Consider the following 20,033-nt stretch of genomic DNA (forward strand, 5'->3'; position numbering starts at 1 on the left):
ATAAATGGTGTACCAAAGTCTCTATATATACTTCGATTTGCACGAAATTTGGCATAGCGTACTGAATTAAGTCTAGAACGATGTGTGTTAAATGTTGTGAAAATCGGTTCAGATTTAGATATAGCTCCCATATATATTTTCGTCCGATTTTAGGTAAATAGTGCATCAAAGTCCTTTTATATGCTTCGATGTGTACAAAATTTGGCTTAGCGTTCTAAATTGAGTCTAGAATGATGAGTGGTGAGTTTCGGGGAAATCGGTCGAGATTTTGATATAGCTCCCATGTATATGCTCATCCGATTTTATGTAAATGATGCACCAACGTCCCTATATATCCTTCGATTTGCACGAAATTTGCCACAGCGTACTAAATTAAGTCTAACACGATGTGTGTTAAATTTCGTGGATATCGGTTCAGATTTAGATATAGTTCCTATATATATTTTCGTCCGATTTTCGGTAAATAGTGCACCAAAGTCCCTCTATATCCTTCGATTTACACGAAATTTGGCATAGCGTACTGATTTGAGTCTAGAATGATGAGTGATGAGTGTCAGGAAAATCGGTTTAGATTCCGACATATCTCCCATATATATTTTCGTCCGATTTTATGTAAATGGTGCACCAAGGTTCCTATATATCCTTCGATTTGCACAAAATTTGGCATAGCGTACTGAATTAAGTCTAGAGAGATGTGTGTTAATTTTCGTGGAAATCGGTTCAGATTTAGTAATAGCTCCAACATATAGATTATATTTTTAACAACGCGGCGTACCGAATAGCGTGTATCAATTTTGCTATAAATCGTTTTCCATGAATTTTCCCCATGTTACGCAGGCGGCTGTAAATCTGCTCGAATGAAATTAAAGTTAGGATAGGTTGGTGAAAGAGGGAACATAGACATGCAATTGTTAAGATACATATGGGAAATTATAAAAATCTTTTAAATTCCTTGAAGCTGAGGTTTGCAAGGTTATAACTCGCGAAATATGAACATATTGCATATAATTTAAATTCAGTTCTATAAAATGAAGTGTTCTTGTCAAAATCGTAAAATATTGGTAGTAAATAATAAACTGCGTGGAAGCTGTGATGGAGGTAATGTAAAAAAATCAGTGAAAATGTGTTGAAGCCAACAAGTTTTTTTGTGTTCGTTCCCGATTTGTGGCTAAACTACACAACGCACGCACATGTGATCAGTGACTAAGTTGCAAAATACCCCATGGACAATATGGTTCTAATGTATGATTTTTCGATATAATTACTGCATCCACCCAAAATGGATGCAGACATTTTGAAGCCGGATTTTCGGTGTTTTTTTAAATTTTTCTTATAATTAGGATGCGCATCCAGACAATAGAATAAACTAATTGTAGAACTCGTGATTCTGCTTCGTTTAATGTATATCTCATGAATGTGCTCACCGTAGCTCATTTGCAATTGGGTTCCAAAGACGAAAATTTGGTGCGTAAATTTTTATAAAAAACATATTTTTTGAGTCTAAAATTAAGAAAGTTCATTCAAATTCCGTGGAACCCCGCGTGATTTTAGTTTTTTTACGTGCCGGATCTAATGAGCCCATCCATGTTCACTTCCGCCCAATAAAACCTTAAATGTGGGCAAACTCGCGTATGTTTGTTTTAATGCAAAAATTAATTTATTTTATTTTTCGATATCAATAATATGTGCCGCCAGTCAGTAAGTAACGAAAGTTATTCAAGTAATAATACAACAATGTTTGTTGACATATATATATGTCAACAAATCAACACCTATAGGTGCCTAAATGTGGTGCAAAAGAAATATGCAAACAATTGTCCGTTGAAATCTGTCAGGCTCATACTATTACAAGGATGTAATACGGCCTTTCAAATTAAAGGCTAACTATTTTAAATAGCATTTTTTGCTTAAACATTTGCCGTCTCCCTTGAATCATCCATATGTTTTAACAAATACAATAAATTATAAATAATGGCATAGTGCATGGTGAGCAAAACCTTTTACATGTTTTCAAATATTTTTTCCAGTTTTTTTCATCATTTTTTTTAATTTTTTCAAATAACAATCTTACATGCTAAAGATAGGGCCATTAGGGACCCCGGGATTATAAAGATCATCATTGACCTGTTGTACGAATGGGCCATTAGGGACCCCGCGGTTGTGTGAGGCCAGAAAGGACCCATTAGGGACTCCGCGAAACGAAAGAGCCATTAGGGACCCCGCGATATGTGAGTCAAACTGTGTTATATTTGTTGAGGGCCGCCTTACAACGATTTCGTACGATTTACGAAGGCAGTTATTTTGTAGGACCAGTAATTATCCAGCCAAATTTTGTATTTTGTGGATACAAGTCTGCAAACAGTCAATTGATCGGAATTTTCAAAAAAATAAATAAATAAGTTTTTAAAAACCAAATAGCCGAGTAGATTGCCAACTCTAAATCTAAACTCTTTAGCTACAATTAAAATGTAAATATAATCAATTCAAAAAATTAATAAAAATCTACTCCAAGATATAAATTTGACCAAATCAGAAAAGTTGAATAATATTCGAATATTACTTTTGAATTTCCGACAGAAACCAAAAACTACCAATAAAACAATCTAGCTACCAACTGTAGCATATAAAATGTGAATAAACAACAAAACTACCGATTGTAGCGTAATAATATCAAATTAACAGCAAAAACAAACAAATTTTTAAATTTTACAAAAAATCAATATGAGTGTACCCCATACACAAAAACAGTCCAATTGACTATGGTAGGGCACTTTTATGAAAATTCATAACAAATATTAGATAGAAATAAAAAAGCAATTAAAGTTTTTAATTTGCAGCTATATGCAAAATAAAACACAAATAAATATTTTAAATCCAAAAAGTTAAATATAAGCAACGATATGCTAAATATGCACCCTACACTATACAAAAGTCCAATTGACCGATTGTAGGGTGCACTGGATTTTAAAATGTCCAAAAATATTTAAATAATATTCCCTGACACAAATATTATATATATATCATAAAATATAATATGTGTCACTGTCCTAATATACCAGCCGTGGACTGTGTAATAATACACTCACAGGAATATGTATGAATATATTTTTGTGTATATTTACAGGAGACAGTATATAAAACAAAACGAACTAATTTTACAACAAGAAATTGAAGAACATAAACGACATTTTCTCGACAATTTAGAGAAAAGCTTAAAGTAACCAAATATTAGAAGGAATAATTATTACTTTTTGTTTTGGTTCTATTGTTCCGCGAGTGGACTTTGACCGATTGTTAACAAACGAGGGAATCCGTGACGCGTTGTAATGACGGCCACACAAACAAACGAACACTTTGATATTATTATTATTGCTCACTTGCACTATACGTACCAAGATAATACAGTATTTTTCGGTTAATTGGTTTCCACGCTTAATTGAACCACATGATGGTGCAAAAAAATATTGTAAGGAAAATACATGTAAATTGTCTCGGATAATTAAACCCTATAAATTGGTATTCCCGCTTAATTGGTTCAAAATTCATGTCATCAATAATAATTTTTTTTACCTTTCAACGGTTAATTGCGAAATAATAATTGATAATTTAAATTTTCGAATCAATCAAAGATTTAAGAATTTTTAAATATGTTCCAAATACGTATTAAAACCTTGTTGGCAATTATAACAATCAAACAATAATTATACCCTTTACCACACTGTTGTACAGGGTATTATGTCTTTGTGCATATGTTTATAACAGGCAAAAGGAAACGAGATAGACCCATGGTTCCTTTTGAGAATATACATGGAATCACTTTCTGAGTCGATTTATGTATGTCCGTCCGTTTGTCTGTCCATGTTAAATTGTAAACAAAGTACAGGTCGCATTTATGATTCCAATTGGATGAAATTTGGCATATCCCATTTGTTTGACTCAAGGACGAAAATGGAAAAATCGGGTCAGATTTAGATATAGCTCCCATATATATTTTCATCCGATTTAAGGTAAATGGTGTACCAAAGTCCCTATATATCTTTCGATTTGCACGAAATTTGGTGATACGTACTGAATTGAGCCTAGAGTGATGTATGCCTTGTTTCGTGAAAATCGGTCCAGATTTAGATATAGCTCCCATATATATTTTCGGCCGATTTAGTGTAAAAGGTGCAACAAAGTCCACATATATCTTTCGATTTGCGTGAAATTTGGCATCTATATTTTCGTCTGATATAGGGTAAATGGTACACCAAAGTCCCTAAACATCTTTCGATTTCCACGAAATTTGGCACAGCGTACTAAATTAAGCCTAGAATGATGTGTGCAAAGTTTCGTGAAAATCGGTCCAATATATAGTGTCGTCCGATTTAATGTAAATGGTGCACCAAAGCCCACATATATCATTCGATTTGCATGAAATATGGATAGCGTAATGAATTTAGTCCAGAATGATGTGCCAAGTTTTGTGAGATCGGTTGAGATTGAGAAATAGCTCCCTTATATTATAGATTGATTTTAAGTAATTGACGCACCAAGGAACCAATATATGGCTGATAGGAACAAAACGTACTGAAGTTTCGTTGAAATCGGTTCATATTTGCATATAGTTTCCATATATATTTTCGCCCGATTTTAAGTAAATTGGGCATCAAACTACTCATGTTAATCAGATTGACAACAAAGTTTGCACAACGTTCAAAATTGAGCATAGGATTGCGTAGTTGCGTTTTCAGAAGTACAACAATGTAAGCAAACATTTTGCATGTTATCACTGTATTCTGTCAATAAAGTCTTCATATAATCTCTATACGCAATTTGGCATTTAAGTCCTGTAAGATCATTTTTTTAAATAATAGCCTCAACATACTGACATATAAAAACGCCACGACGTAAGGACAGCATACACCAATCATGGGAGAGGTATTTATTTTTTAATATATTGAACTGTCACTATTTTCTTTTAAAGGGTCTAAGAAGTGGAATATTTTATTTCTTGTATTAAGGTATACTAAAGTGATAAAAATTTTATTATAATAAGCTATTGGCAGGACAACAATTCTGTCTTTATAAAATACAATCTTAGAACAAATTTCTGTTCACAGATTTAATGCTACTATCCTATATGGGACATGCTCAAGATTTGACATCGCTACGTTTATGCATTCGGGAGGTACAGTACATTCTTTCGGAAAAATTAAAGTCAATATCAAGATAACCAAATGCAAAAGCGTAAGAAATTTCAAATTATTCTCTATATTAATTTTTACAAGAACCAAAAATAATTTTGATGGCAGAATTCATTCAATTTGAATATGAAAAGCTCTGTACTCTATATGAAAAGCTCATAACTTTTCCAACATTTTAATTTTTTTATTTTTCTTTTGATATGTGTCGTCCATAATCAGGTCTTGACATATGAAATCTAAATAATATATATCTACTAGCTGCATATTATATATAAGCTAGGGTTAAATCTCTGGGAAGTTCTCTGAAACTTTTGATGAAATTATTTATGATTAAATTTCGTTTGCTCACATCCTCTTTAATATATCGACGCCTACGAACCGTAGTATGCTAAGTCGACTTAGCATGTTTTAAAGTTATTTACATTTTTAGATACTACGGTCCTTAATTTAAATTCACTGAAATTTTGGTAATCATCGGCCAATCCAAACCAAAGTTATAAGCAAAAATGTACTTAGCATGGCACGTACGATTAAAGAAATTTCCATACTTTGAAAGCTTCTACTGAAAAACTCACTTTTCAGACTTAGCATACTATGGTTCGGAGCCGTCGATATGTTGAGACACTTTCTTCTGTCTAGATTATGTCACTGGTATCTTTTATTTTAATTTCGACTGTTTTTTTAGTTTTAAACTTTTTGGTTTTCTTTTTTATTGGTTTTGCCTTAGTTTTGCACGAACTTTTTTTAGCTTGTGAGTATATATACGCTTTTCTAACGTACTCTGTAGCTCGTATATATCGTCTGCGTTTAAGAATAACATTTTGATTTATATTAAAATAAGACTCAACTGTTTGCAATACTCGTATTGTCTTTATGTATGAGGTGACCCATCATGTTCGTCCATAAGGGCGCGTATGGAATATATCTTTTAATAGAATTTGGCAAATTGTTCATTATTTTGTTCACCTGTCTCCGTTAATTTTTTTATGTCGCATTAGAAAGACTTTTTTGTCGAGCCTTTTCTATTGACGATTTTACATGCGATTTCATAGTATTATCATTAATATTTGCGTTAGAAATGTTGAAGTCGTCTGAGTTGTCGTCTGAAGTTTCTGTACCTGCATTGTCATTAAGTTTTTCGCTTTCTTCGATATATTCATTATGCAACTTAGGTATGTCAATTGCTTTAAGGAATCGAAGGGCTTCCCTGACCTTCTTGGGATTGGACGGACTTAACGTAACAATCCACATGTCTTTCATTATTATTATTATTATTTGGAATTTAAAAAATTTTATTACATAATCGATTTCTTAATTTGTTTATGTCTTGTAAGGCAACTTTTATAATTGTGAATTTCGGTTTGGTTTTTGTGGAACAATTTTTGTAGCAGCATTGTAAATATTTGTCCATAGTGTATACATTGTATCGTCTATTGAAGGAAATAATTAACGCATTTAAAATCGTTTGACTCCAATCCGTGCAAATTCGCTGTGCAATTGGCCATTTAAGATTATATTTATTGCAGTACGTTTCTATATACTGAAAGAAACGCAGCAAGTCTCCAGTGAAATGGCTACACATACAATCTTCGGCAATTGGAAGTAATATACCTTTGGTATTTCGGTGTTCGGTAAGCTGTACAAATAAATAGCTTTTGAATTTTTGTCAAACTTCCGTAGTATGCTACCCGTCCCATCGAATAACAACGTATTTTTGCTCATTTCTATTCACTTGTTGTGTTGAATTTTGGAAATTTGTAATTGTTTTTGTGTGTGTTTTGTCTCTTTACGGTTCTGACATTTTGCATAATTGCAAATCTCTCCATTCTAATGGATTCAAATCCTTTATTTGGTGCTTGGCAATTTCACGTTGAATACCCCGTAACTGATGATGTATTTCAATTGTATCGGGATGCACCGCTTCTGTCTGTAGGGCAAGTAGTCAAACTTGTTAACCTGTAACTAGTATAATATTACTCCTCGGGTTGGTTATTGGTTACCTCCTATGACATCTCCATGTTAAAGTAAACAGTTAAATACATTGTTAAGGGGTGTAAAGTGGAACTAGTCACGGGAAAGCTGAGAATCGACGAGTTTCTGATTACGAACTAGTCCTTCTAGCTAGCGGGCTGTTATTGCTTTATTTTTTCCTTTTACCACAAACATTTGTGAATATGGTATCAACACATACACACTCTGACACTTAAAAGGCCAAACAAATCCAATTTTCACCAAAAAGGCCAAAAACTAATAACAACCAACATCATAAAGCAACACAACTCCAATTAGAAATAAAAATACTGGTTTATTTTTATTTCCAATTTTATTTTTTTGTATTATTTCATTTTAGCATATATGACATAATTCAAACAAAAACAACAGGAACGATAAATGTAAAACATTAATCCGTACTGTACTCTCCCCGACCGCTACTCCTTTTGCCTCTTTCGAAAATAAGGTTCGTTTTATAATCCACAGCTTCTCGAATGATTCAATGCGGTTGCATTAGTAATGCCAATAGACAAGGCTTAACGTATTACCACCGGCTTTAAGTTATGGCATTAACGTGACAATACCCAAAGTACCGCTTTGAACGTCTGAACCGCACGAAGAGCATAAACAAACTGAAATTTTGCAATAGCCCAATACTGAAGCCAGCCAAAATTAAAAACCAGTATTTTTCAACTCGCACATGGTCCAACACACATTTGTAACTGGTTGTACGGTTGTTTAGCCAAGACACAACTCCCAACTCAGAGTAGTGGAGATGTTTGATGATATATTGTTTCTTTGCAGTGAGAAGAGTATATTTTCCAATTGGCTTGCTTACAACAAATTGTGTGGATTTTAAGACAGTGTGAAAGAGAGAGAGAGAGAGAGAGCAACAGCAAAAACTCAAATGTTGTGGATTGCATTGTTTGTGTGTGGTGGTAGTATGGCACGTGCAATGCCGGCATATCAACATGTTGTTGGTTGTGTTTTGTTTGATGTAATGGTTTAAGAAGTAGGAATACAAAATACATGACATCTACTCTGAGGGTGGACAAATTTGTATGGAAATACTTATTGTGGTTGCAATGTTCGTATTGTCAATGAAACTTATTTGCCAACGAATGTCTATACTGCTCGATTTTGTTTATTCTGGAGAGTCAAACCAGTTCGACTATAATCTGGGCAGGATAAAAACAGGTTTACATTTTGATCGCCTTATACCCTCAGCATTATGGCGAATGAGGATATTTATTATATACACACTTCCAACGGTAAACCTGTGTCTCATCGAAATATTTGTTGTAAATCCTATGTTCTTTAGACGAAATTCAAATCAATTTTGAATCAACCTTCCTATTACTTTAACCCGGCTTTTTTCCGATTTGATCCAAATGTGCATATCGAAGGTATGACCCAAATGTCTAGTCCGTCAGTACCTCCCCCACAAACTTCCTTTTGAGAATATGCATAGAATCACTTTTTGAGTAGATTTATGTATGTCCGTCCATGTATTTTTGTGAGCAAAGTAGTTTGTGGGGGTAACTAGATTTGTCCGATTGCGACAACATTTTACACAACGTACTGAATTAAGTACAGATTGACGTATGTGAAGTTTTATAGATATCTGTCCGGAGTTAGATATACCTCCCATATATTTTCATCCGATTTTATGCAAAGTCCCAAGGTTTGTTCAATTGAGACAAAAATTTGTATAGAGTACTGAACAAAATGCAGGTTGACATATATGAAATTTCGTCGAAGTCAGTCCAATTATAGATATAGCTCCAATATATATTTTCGTCCGATTTCATGTGTACACTGTACCAAACTCCCAAAATATGCCCGATAGACATAAAATTGAGTGCAGCGTACCAAAGCAAAAACAGGTGTAGTTATGATAAAATCGGAGCAGATATATTTATAGCTCCCATATAAATGTTCGTCCAATTCTCTGTAAATATTGCAATCTAATCCCAAGCTTTGTCCAAATGGCACACAATTTTGCACAACGTAATGAAATGTGTTTAGAACAATTGAGCCATCATTGACTTGTAATGAGTTTTATTAAAATCGGTTTAGGTTCACATATAGCTACCATATATATTTTTTCGTTTCTCCGATTTTGCGTCAAATAATCAACGCGCCAAAATTTTCAAAATTTTGTCCTATTCATATAAATCGTACAAGGGCGGCTCGGAAACTTCTTAGTATATCAATGAAAGAAAATAGTTAGTTTTTGAAAAATATTTTTATTTTTAAAATAATCTCCTGAAACTTCAATACACTTTGGCTAACTATTTTCTAGCAATTCTATCTTTTGATTAAAATACCTTTTCTCAAGGTCTTCAAAACAATGGTTTAAAACTGTAATTGCATCTTCATTTGAGGTAAAATGCTTGTCAGCAAGGGCTTGTTTTATCGATGCCCATGATATTACCAACTTCAAGAACTTTTATTCGTCGATCATTTAATACCATATCATGCACTTTGGCTACAATTTCTGTTGATGTTGCTGTTTTTGGACGTCCACTACGTGGTTCATCTTCAATGCTTGTAAGACCACGCTTAAATTCAGCAACCCAATTTGTATACCCTTGTGACAGCCACATTCGGGCTGTAGCCAATAATTCAATAAAATATTTCATTTTCTTTTGTTTCTTGATTAAAATTTTCCTTTTTATACACCGCAGCTACAAATGTAAATAAACAGCGTCAGGGATTCTGTGGTCGATTAATGAACCTTTATTTCAGGATGGCGTTATTACACATAATGGTTCGATAGGAAGTTGTACGATTTTCAGTACAAAGGAAAAACTTCGATGTAATGAATGATCGTTTTATAAAATAATCAAATCTGTTATTTATAGATTGGTTCCAACATCCACGATTAATCGATTGTTTTTTTTTATATATGAATAATTGGAACCAATTGTTGTTATTTATATATGCATAATATCATAAAACAAGGCCTCTGAATATGCTATAAATTCTGCCCCCTACATGTGATACTGGACATTAAAGTAAGACAGGATCCAACACAGTTGGAAAATGTTACCCTTTTAGAACTAAGGAAAAACTCCAACATGTGAGTTTTTACCATTTCAAAGTCACCTTGGATATTCAGTTTTTCGTATTCGAACAGAGAAGTTAGAAGTAAAGGTGAAGTCCAACATTTTTATTTTTTTTTATATCAGTTGTGTAATACTGACAACATTTATTTTTAGTGTTAAATTTGGGCAATAAAATCACACTGACTAATAAAAATTTATATATAACGACCAATGAAAATATTGCAATCTCGGGTAAGCAGTTTTATCAAAAAAAAATTTATTACTTTTAGATTTTTGTTTAGTGATATTAGGTATATAATTTTTTTTTACAAATCAAATAACTTTGTCTTACTAGGATATCGTGGCAAAGATCACAGTACCACATCAAGGCGACATCAATATTTGCATTTGCAGTAATAACTGCAACCATGAGATAGAGATGGAGGCACCGATATCCCGAGTAATTACATGGTAACCAAATGATAGAAAAGTAAGGTCACCCAGTATTTTCTAAATCTCAAAAACAAAAAAAGTGAGTACGAAAACCAAAATCTTCAGAAAAGTTGCCTAACCTATTTTTTATACAATTGGCATTGAGCAAATTTTAAGAACATTGCCATACACGTGGCAAAATCTAAAAGAATTTTACATTGGAAGAACATTAATTTTCAAAGTATAGTTTGAGGCGTTTGATTTCTCCTTACTGTTATACAACATTAAGGGTATTCATGAAATATTTGATATAATCATGAAATAATTTATGGAAATTTTTAAAAAATAAAAAAATGCGATTGATAATATTACAAATTTAAAAAAAATCTACTTAATATAGTAATATTTATAAAATTAATAATACTTCAACATAAATCTTAAAGACTACTATTAATATATGAGAGTTACGAATGAATTATTATCATAAATAAGAAATCAAAAACATATATATAAGATAAATAATGTAAATTTAATACTAATACTAATAAGTTTATTGATGTTTAAAAAATATGTATATTATTAAATAATATATTACTGATAAAAAAAAATTTGGTTAATAACATAATTATAACATAAAATTAAATGAATAAAAATGAAGCACAATTTAAAAGTAATGATTAATTTTTGAACATAATATAAATTTAATAAAATGTGTTGATTTTATATTCAATAATGGGTTGAATATTTCTTAGATAGTGGTAGAAAAGTGTATATGGGGTATTTTCAAAATTATATAAATGGCATGAAAATACCATGGATGACTGAATAAGTCATATGGGGTGGGCAAAGCCATTGAGGATCAACATCCAAACCTCACAAGAATGGAAATCTGAACTGTGTTCATTTTGAATTGAATTATGAAAATGTGGTTTATATTTAAATGCATCTGATTTACTTTAATTTGCTTTTTCTCGATCATTTTTAAATTTTAAATTTCCGTTAAAAAAAATTAAGCATGGTACAACGAAATTTTATATGTGCAGTCCAGCGAGAGAAGAACCTACCCATTCGGCGAGCTAAGCCGCAGCCAAACACCAATGTACCATTCTCGCATGAACCAGTCTGTTACATTACTGCAACTGTTGCACCTTACAGATGTTACGTTGCTCCGTATGATCTCCCCACAAACCGAACAGTTGAAGTTGGAGTTCTGTGCAGATTCCTAAGAGACCATCGAATTTCTCGGGGTGTTGCCAAGGAGCTGGATGTTGTAGACTGCAGACAACAGCTGGCAATAAAACTATGCTACCTTCGTATTTTGAGGTGAGACATGGGCACCTCAAGTGGCACCAATTGCAAACATTCGATCGTACTGAGGTGTAATTAGCAGCGACGCAGTAGATGACACTTAAACCAAAACCAAACATTAGGACCTGGGTTTTGTACAACGCCGGCACTAATTAAAAGAACGGCGAGCAGAGCTGCCGACATGATTTGCTCAGCTGTGAAAAAAAAACTTTAGCCAACCTGGTATGGCATTGGACCAACGCGCTAAACAAAGCGACTACATATCTCCAATCCTGAGATTCGACGATGTAGATGTCGTCATTCCTAGTAGAGACGACTGGAAACGAAGTAACCCTCCTCTGGCCGGTCTGGCCTTCTATACAGACGGATCCAAGATGGAAGAAGGTACTGGAGCAGGCGTCTACTGTGAAAGGTTAGGCCTTGAGTTAACCTACAAGCTGGATTGCAACTGTAGTGTTGTCTAAGCAGAAATCTTCGCTATCTGGAAGGCAGTGGAATTGATAAAAAGTCTGGATGCAGAGGTCGTTGAACCGGTGACTATCTTTGTGGATAGTCAAGCGGCTCTTAAAGCCATCAAATCCTCAAGTGCAGATCAGCTCTGGAAGAACTTACCTATAGCTATCGGTTGTGTTGGGTACCAGGACATTGTGACATCTTGGGAAATGAAAGAGCGGACGAACTAGCTAGACGAGGATCACAATCCACTGATCTAGAAACCGATAACTCAATCAAACCACCCATATGTCTTTTTTATCGGAAATTTGAGGCTTTCTTAGACGAAAGAGCCTGTGAACTTTGGCACAACGAACCTAGGTGCAACGTGTCAAGATCCATTTGGCCGACTCTGTCTACCAAAAGAACGCACTCACTGTTGAACCTGAGCAAAGCTCAAATTAGAATGATGACAGGAGTCATTACTGGTCATTGCAACATCAGTAAAACTAGCAAATGGGATCTCGATGCAATTGATTACTGCAGACTCTGCGTTGACGAGGAGGAAACAAAGACAATTGAGCATCTCCTGTGTCATTGCCCAGCCGTGGCTTACAGGCGACACAGGGTGCTCATTTTCTACCGAGTCTTAGCTTCTTCTCAACAACCGAACCTGCTCTAATCTACGGCATGATTAGAAATATAAAGTGGTTAGGAACTTACAACCTTGACATGTAACAAACCTTCTGTCTGACTCCTATAGCCATCGATCTTCATTCATTCCTTCATTTAAATTATGTATGACTCTCAACTCTCCTTTAATCCTTCTCCCGCCTTTTTATTTAATTTCCATATTTATTTCCCCAGATTCTTAAAGTGGCCTGTTATGTTATGACATGCTCCTACTCCTTTATTTCTCCCATCAAATCATCAAATTTTGAAACAAAAAAAAATTTTTTTTTTAAGTTTTTCACTGTTAAGCAGCTCATCAGGCAAATTTGGTTTTTCCATAATTTTTATTTTTTTTCTTGAGAGACAGATCCTCACTCAAAATGTCTGTATTTAGCCTCCAAAATGCATCAAACTCGACTTAAATATTCCTTATTACCTTCATACATTCCTTGGCAATACTTGGTTCAGCATGCATCGTTATCAATAGGATTTCCAATGGCATTTTATTGGTTGTTTTCCAGTTAAAAATTAGCTTACTATCATTTATAATATTCTAAATCATCATAGAATAAGTATTGTGTAAATATTTTACATAAAAATAGTTATTACTTATGTTTTTGTAGTCAACTCCCTTTAAATTTATTAGCGAAAAATTTCGCACAAAATTTCATCTCATTCTCCTACTCCCTGTAATTCAGAATACCTAATTTTTCCACAAAGCGGATTTTTTCGCTTTCGAACTTCATTCAGAATAAGGCGAAAGCGAGAATGTTGTTCAGAATAAGCCGAAGGGGAAGAGCGAGTAAATTCACATGGAATTGACATCCAGAATAAGGCTGTATATCTCTTCTTGTAGATGATCACAACGGACCTAACCGGTTTCAGAGTGCTGCAGTCACATAAGTGACTGCACATCCCCAAACCTAACCTAAGGCAAAGCTAGGGCAACAGCAACCCGCCTTTGGGAGTCTCTCTGTTAACAAATCTCCTTATGGAGCTCTTCTTATTCCCGTGTTAATGGAAGCTATGTGGATAAACTTTATGTTGTTAAAATCTCCCCTTATATCGAGAAAAGTTGCCAAATTTCTCTCAAGTAAAGCAGAAGAATAGCCTTTGATGTAGGCGCGCTGGGATTTGCTAATTTTATCAAAGTTAATTTATTTCCTGATCTCAAGATCTAATAACCTTTCCATTGTTTACAAGAGAAAGGAAGAATCTTCATTATAGTTCTTCTTTTAATTTATTTATTATTTCTTTTATTTATACGCAATCAAGGTATTTCTTATAAGGCAATGCGATTTAATTCATAAATGTGAGCTAAATTAAATAATACCTTATATCTAAAAATATAAAAAAACACATAAATAATATTAACAAAACTCCAAGGAACAAAATTAGATCGGTTTAATAAATAAACTGCACAAGCTCACGAGTTTTGGAGATAATAGCGTGTAATTTGCGGCACAAAACCTCCATACCTGCCCTAACAGAAATGTTATGATAATGAAATAAAAAAAACAAAACAAAATTTGGTGGATCGATTTAAAATCAGGAATTTCAACAAAGAAATAATGAAATAACTTATATTTTATAAACAAATATACGATAAGAAACATTGTATTGAATAAAAAAACACTTTCTTTTTAAATTTTTTAACACTAAGTCTCCAATGAGCAAAGGCCAACCAAAACAAGCATTAGGTTGCCATGTCTTTTCTTTCCATAGTTAATAACATGCATGCAAATACTTTTTGTCTTTTGTTTGCCAAAAATCACGATCGCAGTCTAAAGATCGTTACAACTACGCCTGATGTGCTGCAGATGATTCACTGGAATCCGATGAACCAACTATGCTCTGCATACTTGGTTCCGATTCTGAACGTTTATGGGTACGCCTTCTAATCTGTTGGGTATTTGTGACCTTTGCCGTTGGATTACTCGAGGTCGGTGTGGTATTGACACTTGACGACTGTTGTAGATCTGGTTCACTGCGGGCCAAAGCCTCTTCTACAAACCCAGTTGTAGTTGAAGAAGTATTTGTATCGAGGACATGTTCATTCAGACAAACATCATCCAAATCCACGTCACTGTTGGAAAATAAAGCTGTTGCACCCAATTCCAGTGAACTTTTTACATCTAATTCTATGTCATTGTGTGTTATGTTTAGTATTGCACCTTTTGATGTGGTGGGTGATGTTGTAATGGCGGTGGCTTTATTTAACACACTGGGAGCACTGTTACAGGCTGTCGCATTATTGGAATTATTTTTACTACTATTCTGTTTTGGTGTGGAGGTGGCTGAAGACATAGTGGATGATAAATCAGTCGTTATGGATCTTTGTAGAGGGAAATTAAAACTATTTCCAGAGGTATTGCCTTCAACTGGTCTACCTCCACTGCCACCTCCTCCTCCCCCTGCACCACCACTACTATTATTATGCGATGAAGGATGTGTTGGAGATGTAGCCACATCTGTGCGATGTCGATTTAGAATTGGGGAAGATGATGCCAGCACTGATGAGCCCACCAAACTTGCCGAACCCGGTTTTGCTGTTCCTGTACCCACCGGTGGTACATTTGTCATGGAACTTGGCGTCGATGTATTACACTTTTCATCCTGATGTTCCTTCATCAGTTTACATGCCTTACCCAAGGCACAAATTGTCAAAGCAATCCGCATACCCAAAGCAAACAAATATGCCAATGAAAATAAAATCCATGCTGCCAAATTATTAAACGAAACCGCAGAATAGATGGCCTTAATCAACACCACTGCCAGGGGAAATGGTATAAAACCCATACGTCTGGCCACTAAATCTGAATGATCTGAAAATGCATGTTTCTGTCGTGTCTGAGTCATATCATAGGCCAAACTTGTTGTATACTCGCGATAAATGCATTCAGGTAATTCATTAAACCTCGTAATAAAGGCATGCTTAATCCAATCGATTAGAATTTCCGTTATTAATACGGAAAAACAATCTGGCAGCATTACACAGAATTGTGTTATACTCCAATCGAATTCCTTCATTGTTTGTATCATAACAATGAACAGTAGGACGGAGAGATGGAAACGTTCACGTACATCACTGCATGTCAGTTGGAAGAGATTATTTTTATCGAATTTCTTAAATACCGATCCTTTGAGCTCAACGAAGTTGTTGGATATCATTATGGTTAATAGGCCTTTATTATTTGAATTGACGGCAACGTTGAGTGTGGTGGCCTGAAAGAAAAGAGAAAAAAATTAATTAAGACTGGGGTCGGATTTAAAATGTATTTCCGAGAACTTTTACTATAAAAAACAATATTTTTATAGATCATCGTTGAGAAGATTCGCCCATAATAAAGCGGTAGTTTCAGGAATAGATATAACCAGATATAATCTTTTTAGCACCAGACCACCTGCCCATAATAGTCCCCTTCAGTGCACCGCCTGGTTTAATCACCCCTAAATTCCACAAATTCCTTAACTTTAGGAGTGTGAACCGGCAAGGATTCAGAGTGTTCATCATTCTTGCGATCTATCGTTCCATCCTCCATTATGCAGTCCCAGCCTGGACTTCCTTCCTTAGCGAAACAAAGTGGAAATTATTATAAATAACAAAAAATAATGAATTCCTCTATTCTCTATCCCTTTCAGCATTTCTGAGATGCCTGGGCGGCGGACGCCTATTAATAATGTGGCCGGATATCAGCTAGGAATGATCGACCGTATCTAACGCCTTGGACAGATCTAAGGCTGTCCTAATGGTCCGTTCTGGTGGTCGTCGTTGATTGAGGTCATTCGTAATCTGGAAAGTAATTTTTTGCAAGCCCTTTTTGTTCCATATGTTTCCCTGAAACCATTTTGGTGGGTAGCAAGAACGAATTACTGATTCAGAGACGGAAGCAATAAAGACTCTAAAACCTTGGCTACTGGTGAATGAAGATAAATTGGGCGGTATGATTACCCATTAGTATCGGATTTATCTGTTTTTAGAATTGTAATAATCCGGTCAAATGTCCAAATATCAGGAATTACGAACTGTCACATCGATAACTCGAGCTTCTTTAGCATGAACATGTATATGTCGTCTGGACCAAGGTCTTTGGATGGCTTGGATTTGTAGATAATTGCCTCTACCTCGCGGGATGTGATTGATGGGGGCTGCAAGCCTCTTTTAAGGTTTCTGGATCTTCGGATAACTGCTCGCTTGATCCCGTTCTGCGAAGATGATTGCTCAATGAATTGGCGGCAGAATTGCAGTGCACTTTTTTGGCATCAGAATGTTGAAAGAAATTAAAGGAAATATCAGGGAGATTTTTATTTATTTTGGAACAAAATAGACCATAGCTGCTTGGAATTTATATGGCAATGGTTAAGGTATGCTCAAGGACTAAATCATCTATTTTAGCGCTTAGCTGTCAGATTCTGTTGTTGTAGCAGACCTATTGCTTCTACACAATGGGCTGAGGTGACAGACGTTGGCCGAATATAACTCCGGTTGTTTCGGATCGTAGACCCCTCTGTCGTGGAAACGGTCAGATTCTATTATTGTTGTTGTAACCCTATTAATTTTACATAATGGGCTTAGGTGGAAAATGTTGGCCGAGTAAAGATCGCGTCGTTTCGGATTGTAGACCCCTCTGTCGTGGAAACGGCCGGATTCTGTTGTCAGCGGGGCTTTTGTCGCGAAGTTGTTGTTGTAGCAGCCCTATTGCTTTTACACAACGGGCTGAGGTGACATACGTTGGCCGAGTAAGACTCGAGTCGTTTCGGATCGTAGACCCCTATGTCGTTCGGCGAAAAGTTGGTCGTGTTGCTGTGCCAATCTGAAGGTCTTGCATAGATAGTTTGGTCTCATTAGAGGATTTCTCCGCACGAGAATGAAACGTTTTGTCGCTTTTAAAATAATTTCACGGAATATCTTCTCAGCCTATCTGGCACATACAGGTGGCGGCATAGGACTTAAGAAGTCCTCAATGAATTTTGTGAAGCCGGGTAAGTTGACTTTATTATAATTCATGATTGTACACTGATCGGGCTCCACGAAATCGTTGGGTTTCTCTACAGTGATTAGGATGGAAATATGGTCTGAATTTAAAGCAGCCTTGGTTGCCAGAAAGAATATGGAAGGAGCAGTGACTGCCTCTGAATGCACCAAAAATAAGGTTGTGTTTCGGATGGGTGCTTTTGTAACACAGATATTGCGTCAAAACATGTTGTTTGTTTGAGACACAGGAAGAATCCTTGTATCCCCATGCAAGTAGTCTATTGGATTCATGAGGAGAATGCCTGTTGCAGTCTTCATGTCGAAATTCTGGCATTATTGAATGTATTTGCATTGTGTTGCACTTACGTTAACGGACCGCACTTGATCCGCGTAGTTTACCACTGACCGGCCTATAGGATGACAAGGTTACTTTTTGAGCTGCCCAAGTACTGCTCGCTACTCAGAACCATTTCATATTCCACATGTGGAAAACTCTATTATTTACATGTGATAGTTCATCCACGTACATCGATATCTTTATGCGTGGAAATCCAAAAAGGTAAATGTTAAATAGTGTCGGACATATTATATAAGACTATATGGATATCGCTTTAAAGCGGACGTAATCCTCATTACAAAAAACTGTAATTATTTTAACGAAGAAGTCCAATGAACGTATGAAAAGGTTCATTCTAAAAAAATAAAATAATTAAATGTATCTCAAAATTATGCACTCACCTGAAACATAATCAAAAAGCTATGCAGCACCACATATATTAACGCAAATAAAATATGCGTAATAAGTCCAAAATGTTCCCGTTTGGAATTTTTCGGTTCGGTTGCTGTCCAAAACAAAGCATCTATTGTATCCTGACCAAAGGCCGATAGTAAGCGATCTCCAACCTCCAACATATTGTAGAATAAATACAATTTTATTATCGATTGACTTTTTATAATGTGGTACACGCGATTTGTATCGACGGACAGCATCAGTAGTGTCACCACAATCCATATTGATCCTTTCAGTAAATCACATATTTCGGCAGGTGTCAGCAGGCGTTGTTTTCTTCTTCGTAAACCCAAACAACTGGCGATGGGCCGTGTTAACATACCCCACACCGCCAATGTAAATCGTACCGGCAGGAAAGTGTGAATATATAAAAATGAATCGGCACACTGCATTATGCCATACACCATGAAACGTTCCAAATCACGGGGTATACGCATAAAGGAGTAGATCTTTTTACGTCGTGCCGTATAACGTTCCTCATCGTGTTCCAGTAGATAGCCACGGGTCATTTCCAATTTGAAAAAATCCATAAATGAAGGATATTCTGGGTGTGGTAAGAAAAACAAAAATAGAGAGCCGACAAATAATTTGTTTTTCTTGTGAAAATCTATGCCATGCACACAGCAGCCGGCCGACAGACAGACATACCAACAAACATTGGCCGACTGAGCCAAGTACACAAGAAAACTCTAACAGGTTTCTTTGTCGTACGAACTTACCCTCTTCCTCCTCTGCCTTTTTCTCTTTGGTTGATTTTATATCACTGTTGTCTTTGCCAGTACTCCCACTAGAACGTTTATGTATGCCATCCACCACCTCCGTCGCATCCACATCCTGCAGTACATCACCCTCATCAACGATGTCATCGATGCGATTTGTAGCTGCCGTTGCATCGCCACGAAATCTTAACTTTTTCGATGCCATTATAATCGAATTTCACATCTATATTATATATTTGTACGTAACATTTGCGAATATTCTATAATTTTGATCTAAATTCACTGGAGATTTTCGGAAAATCGCATTGAATTCTTTCAATTGGTTGACGCACTAAATTCAAAACAATTCGACACACGAATGATGGGAATGGGACAAAAATAGCAAAATCGCTGTTACGAATGAGAAGACCATGGCAACAGAGGAATAACAGCTGTTAAGAATATAGGTCATTCACAATCACGTCATGGTGTCATTGT

General features: G+C 35.4%; 1 protein-coding gene across 1 annotated transcript; it reads right to left on the minus strand.

The window, feature by feature from the left end:
* Window positions 1-14,862: 14,862 nt before the first annotated feature.
* LOC133329446 (protein TAPT1 homolog) lies at window positions 14,863-19,761 on the minus strand. The gene is made up of 5 exons (XM_061537920.1): window positions 19,549-19,761; window positions 18,786-19,502; window positions 15,513-16,297; window positions 15,346-15,428; window positions 14,863-15,282 (listed from the first exon to the last, which is right to left on the minus strand). Exons 1-5 carry the CDS (start codon window positions 19,759-19,761, stop codon window positions 14,873-14,875), a joined length of 2,208 nt encoding a protein of 735 aa, XP_061393904.1. The 3' UTR covers window positions 14,863-14,872.
* Window positions 19,762-20,033: the final 272 nt, after the last annotated feature.

Source organism: Musca vetustissima, unplaced genomic scaffold, assembly GCF_032173495.1.
Source record: "Musca vetustissima isolate MV318-11 ecotype Yass unplaced genomic scaffold, APGP_CSIRO_Mvet_v1 utg978, whole genome shotgun sequence".
Lineage (NCBI taxonomy): Eukaryota > Metazoa > Arthropoda > Insecta > Diptera > Muscidae > Musca > Musca vetustissima.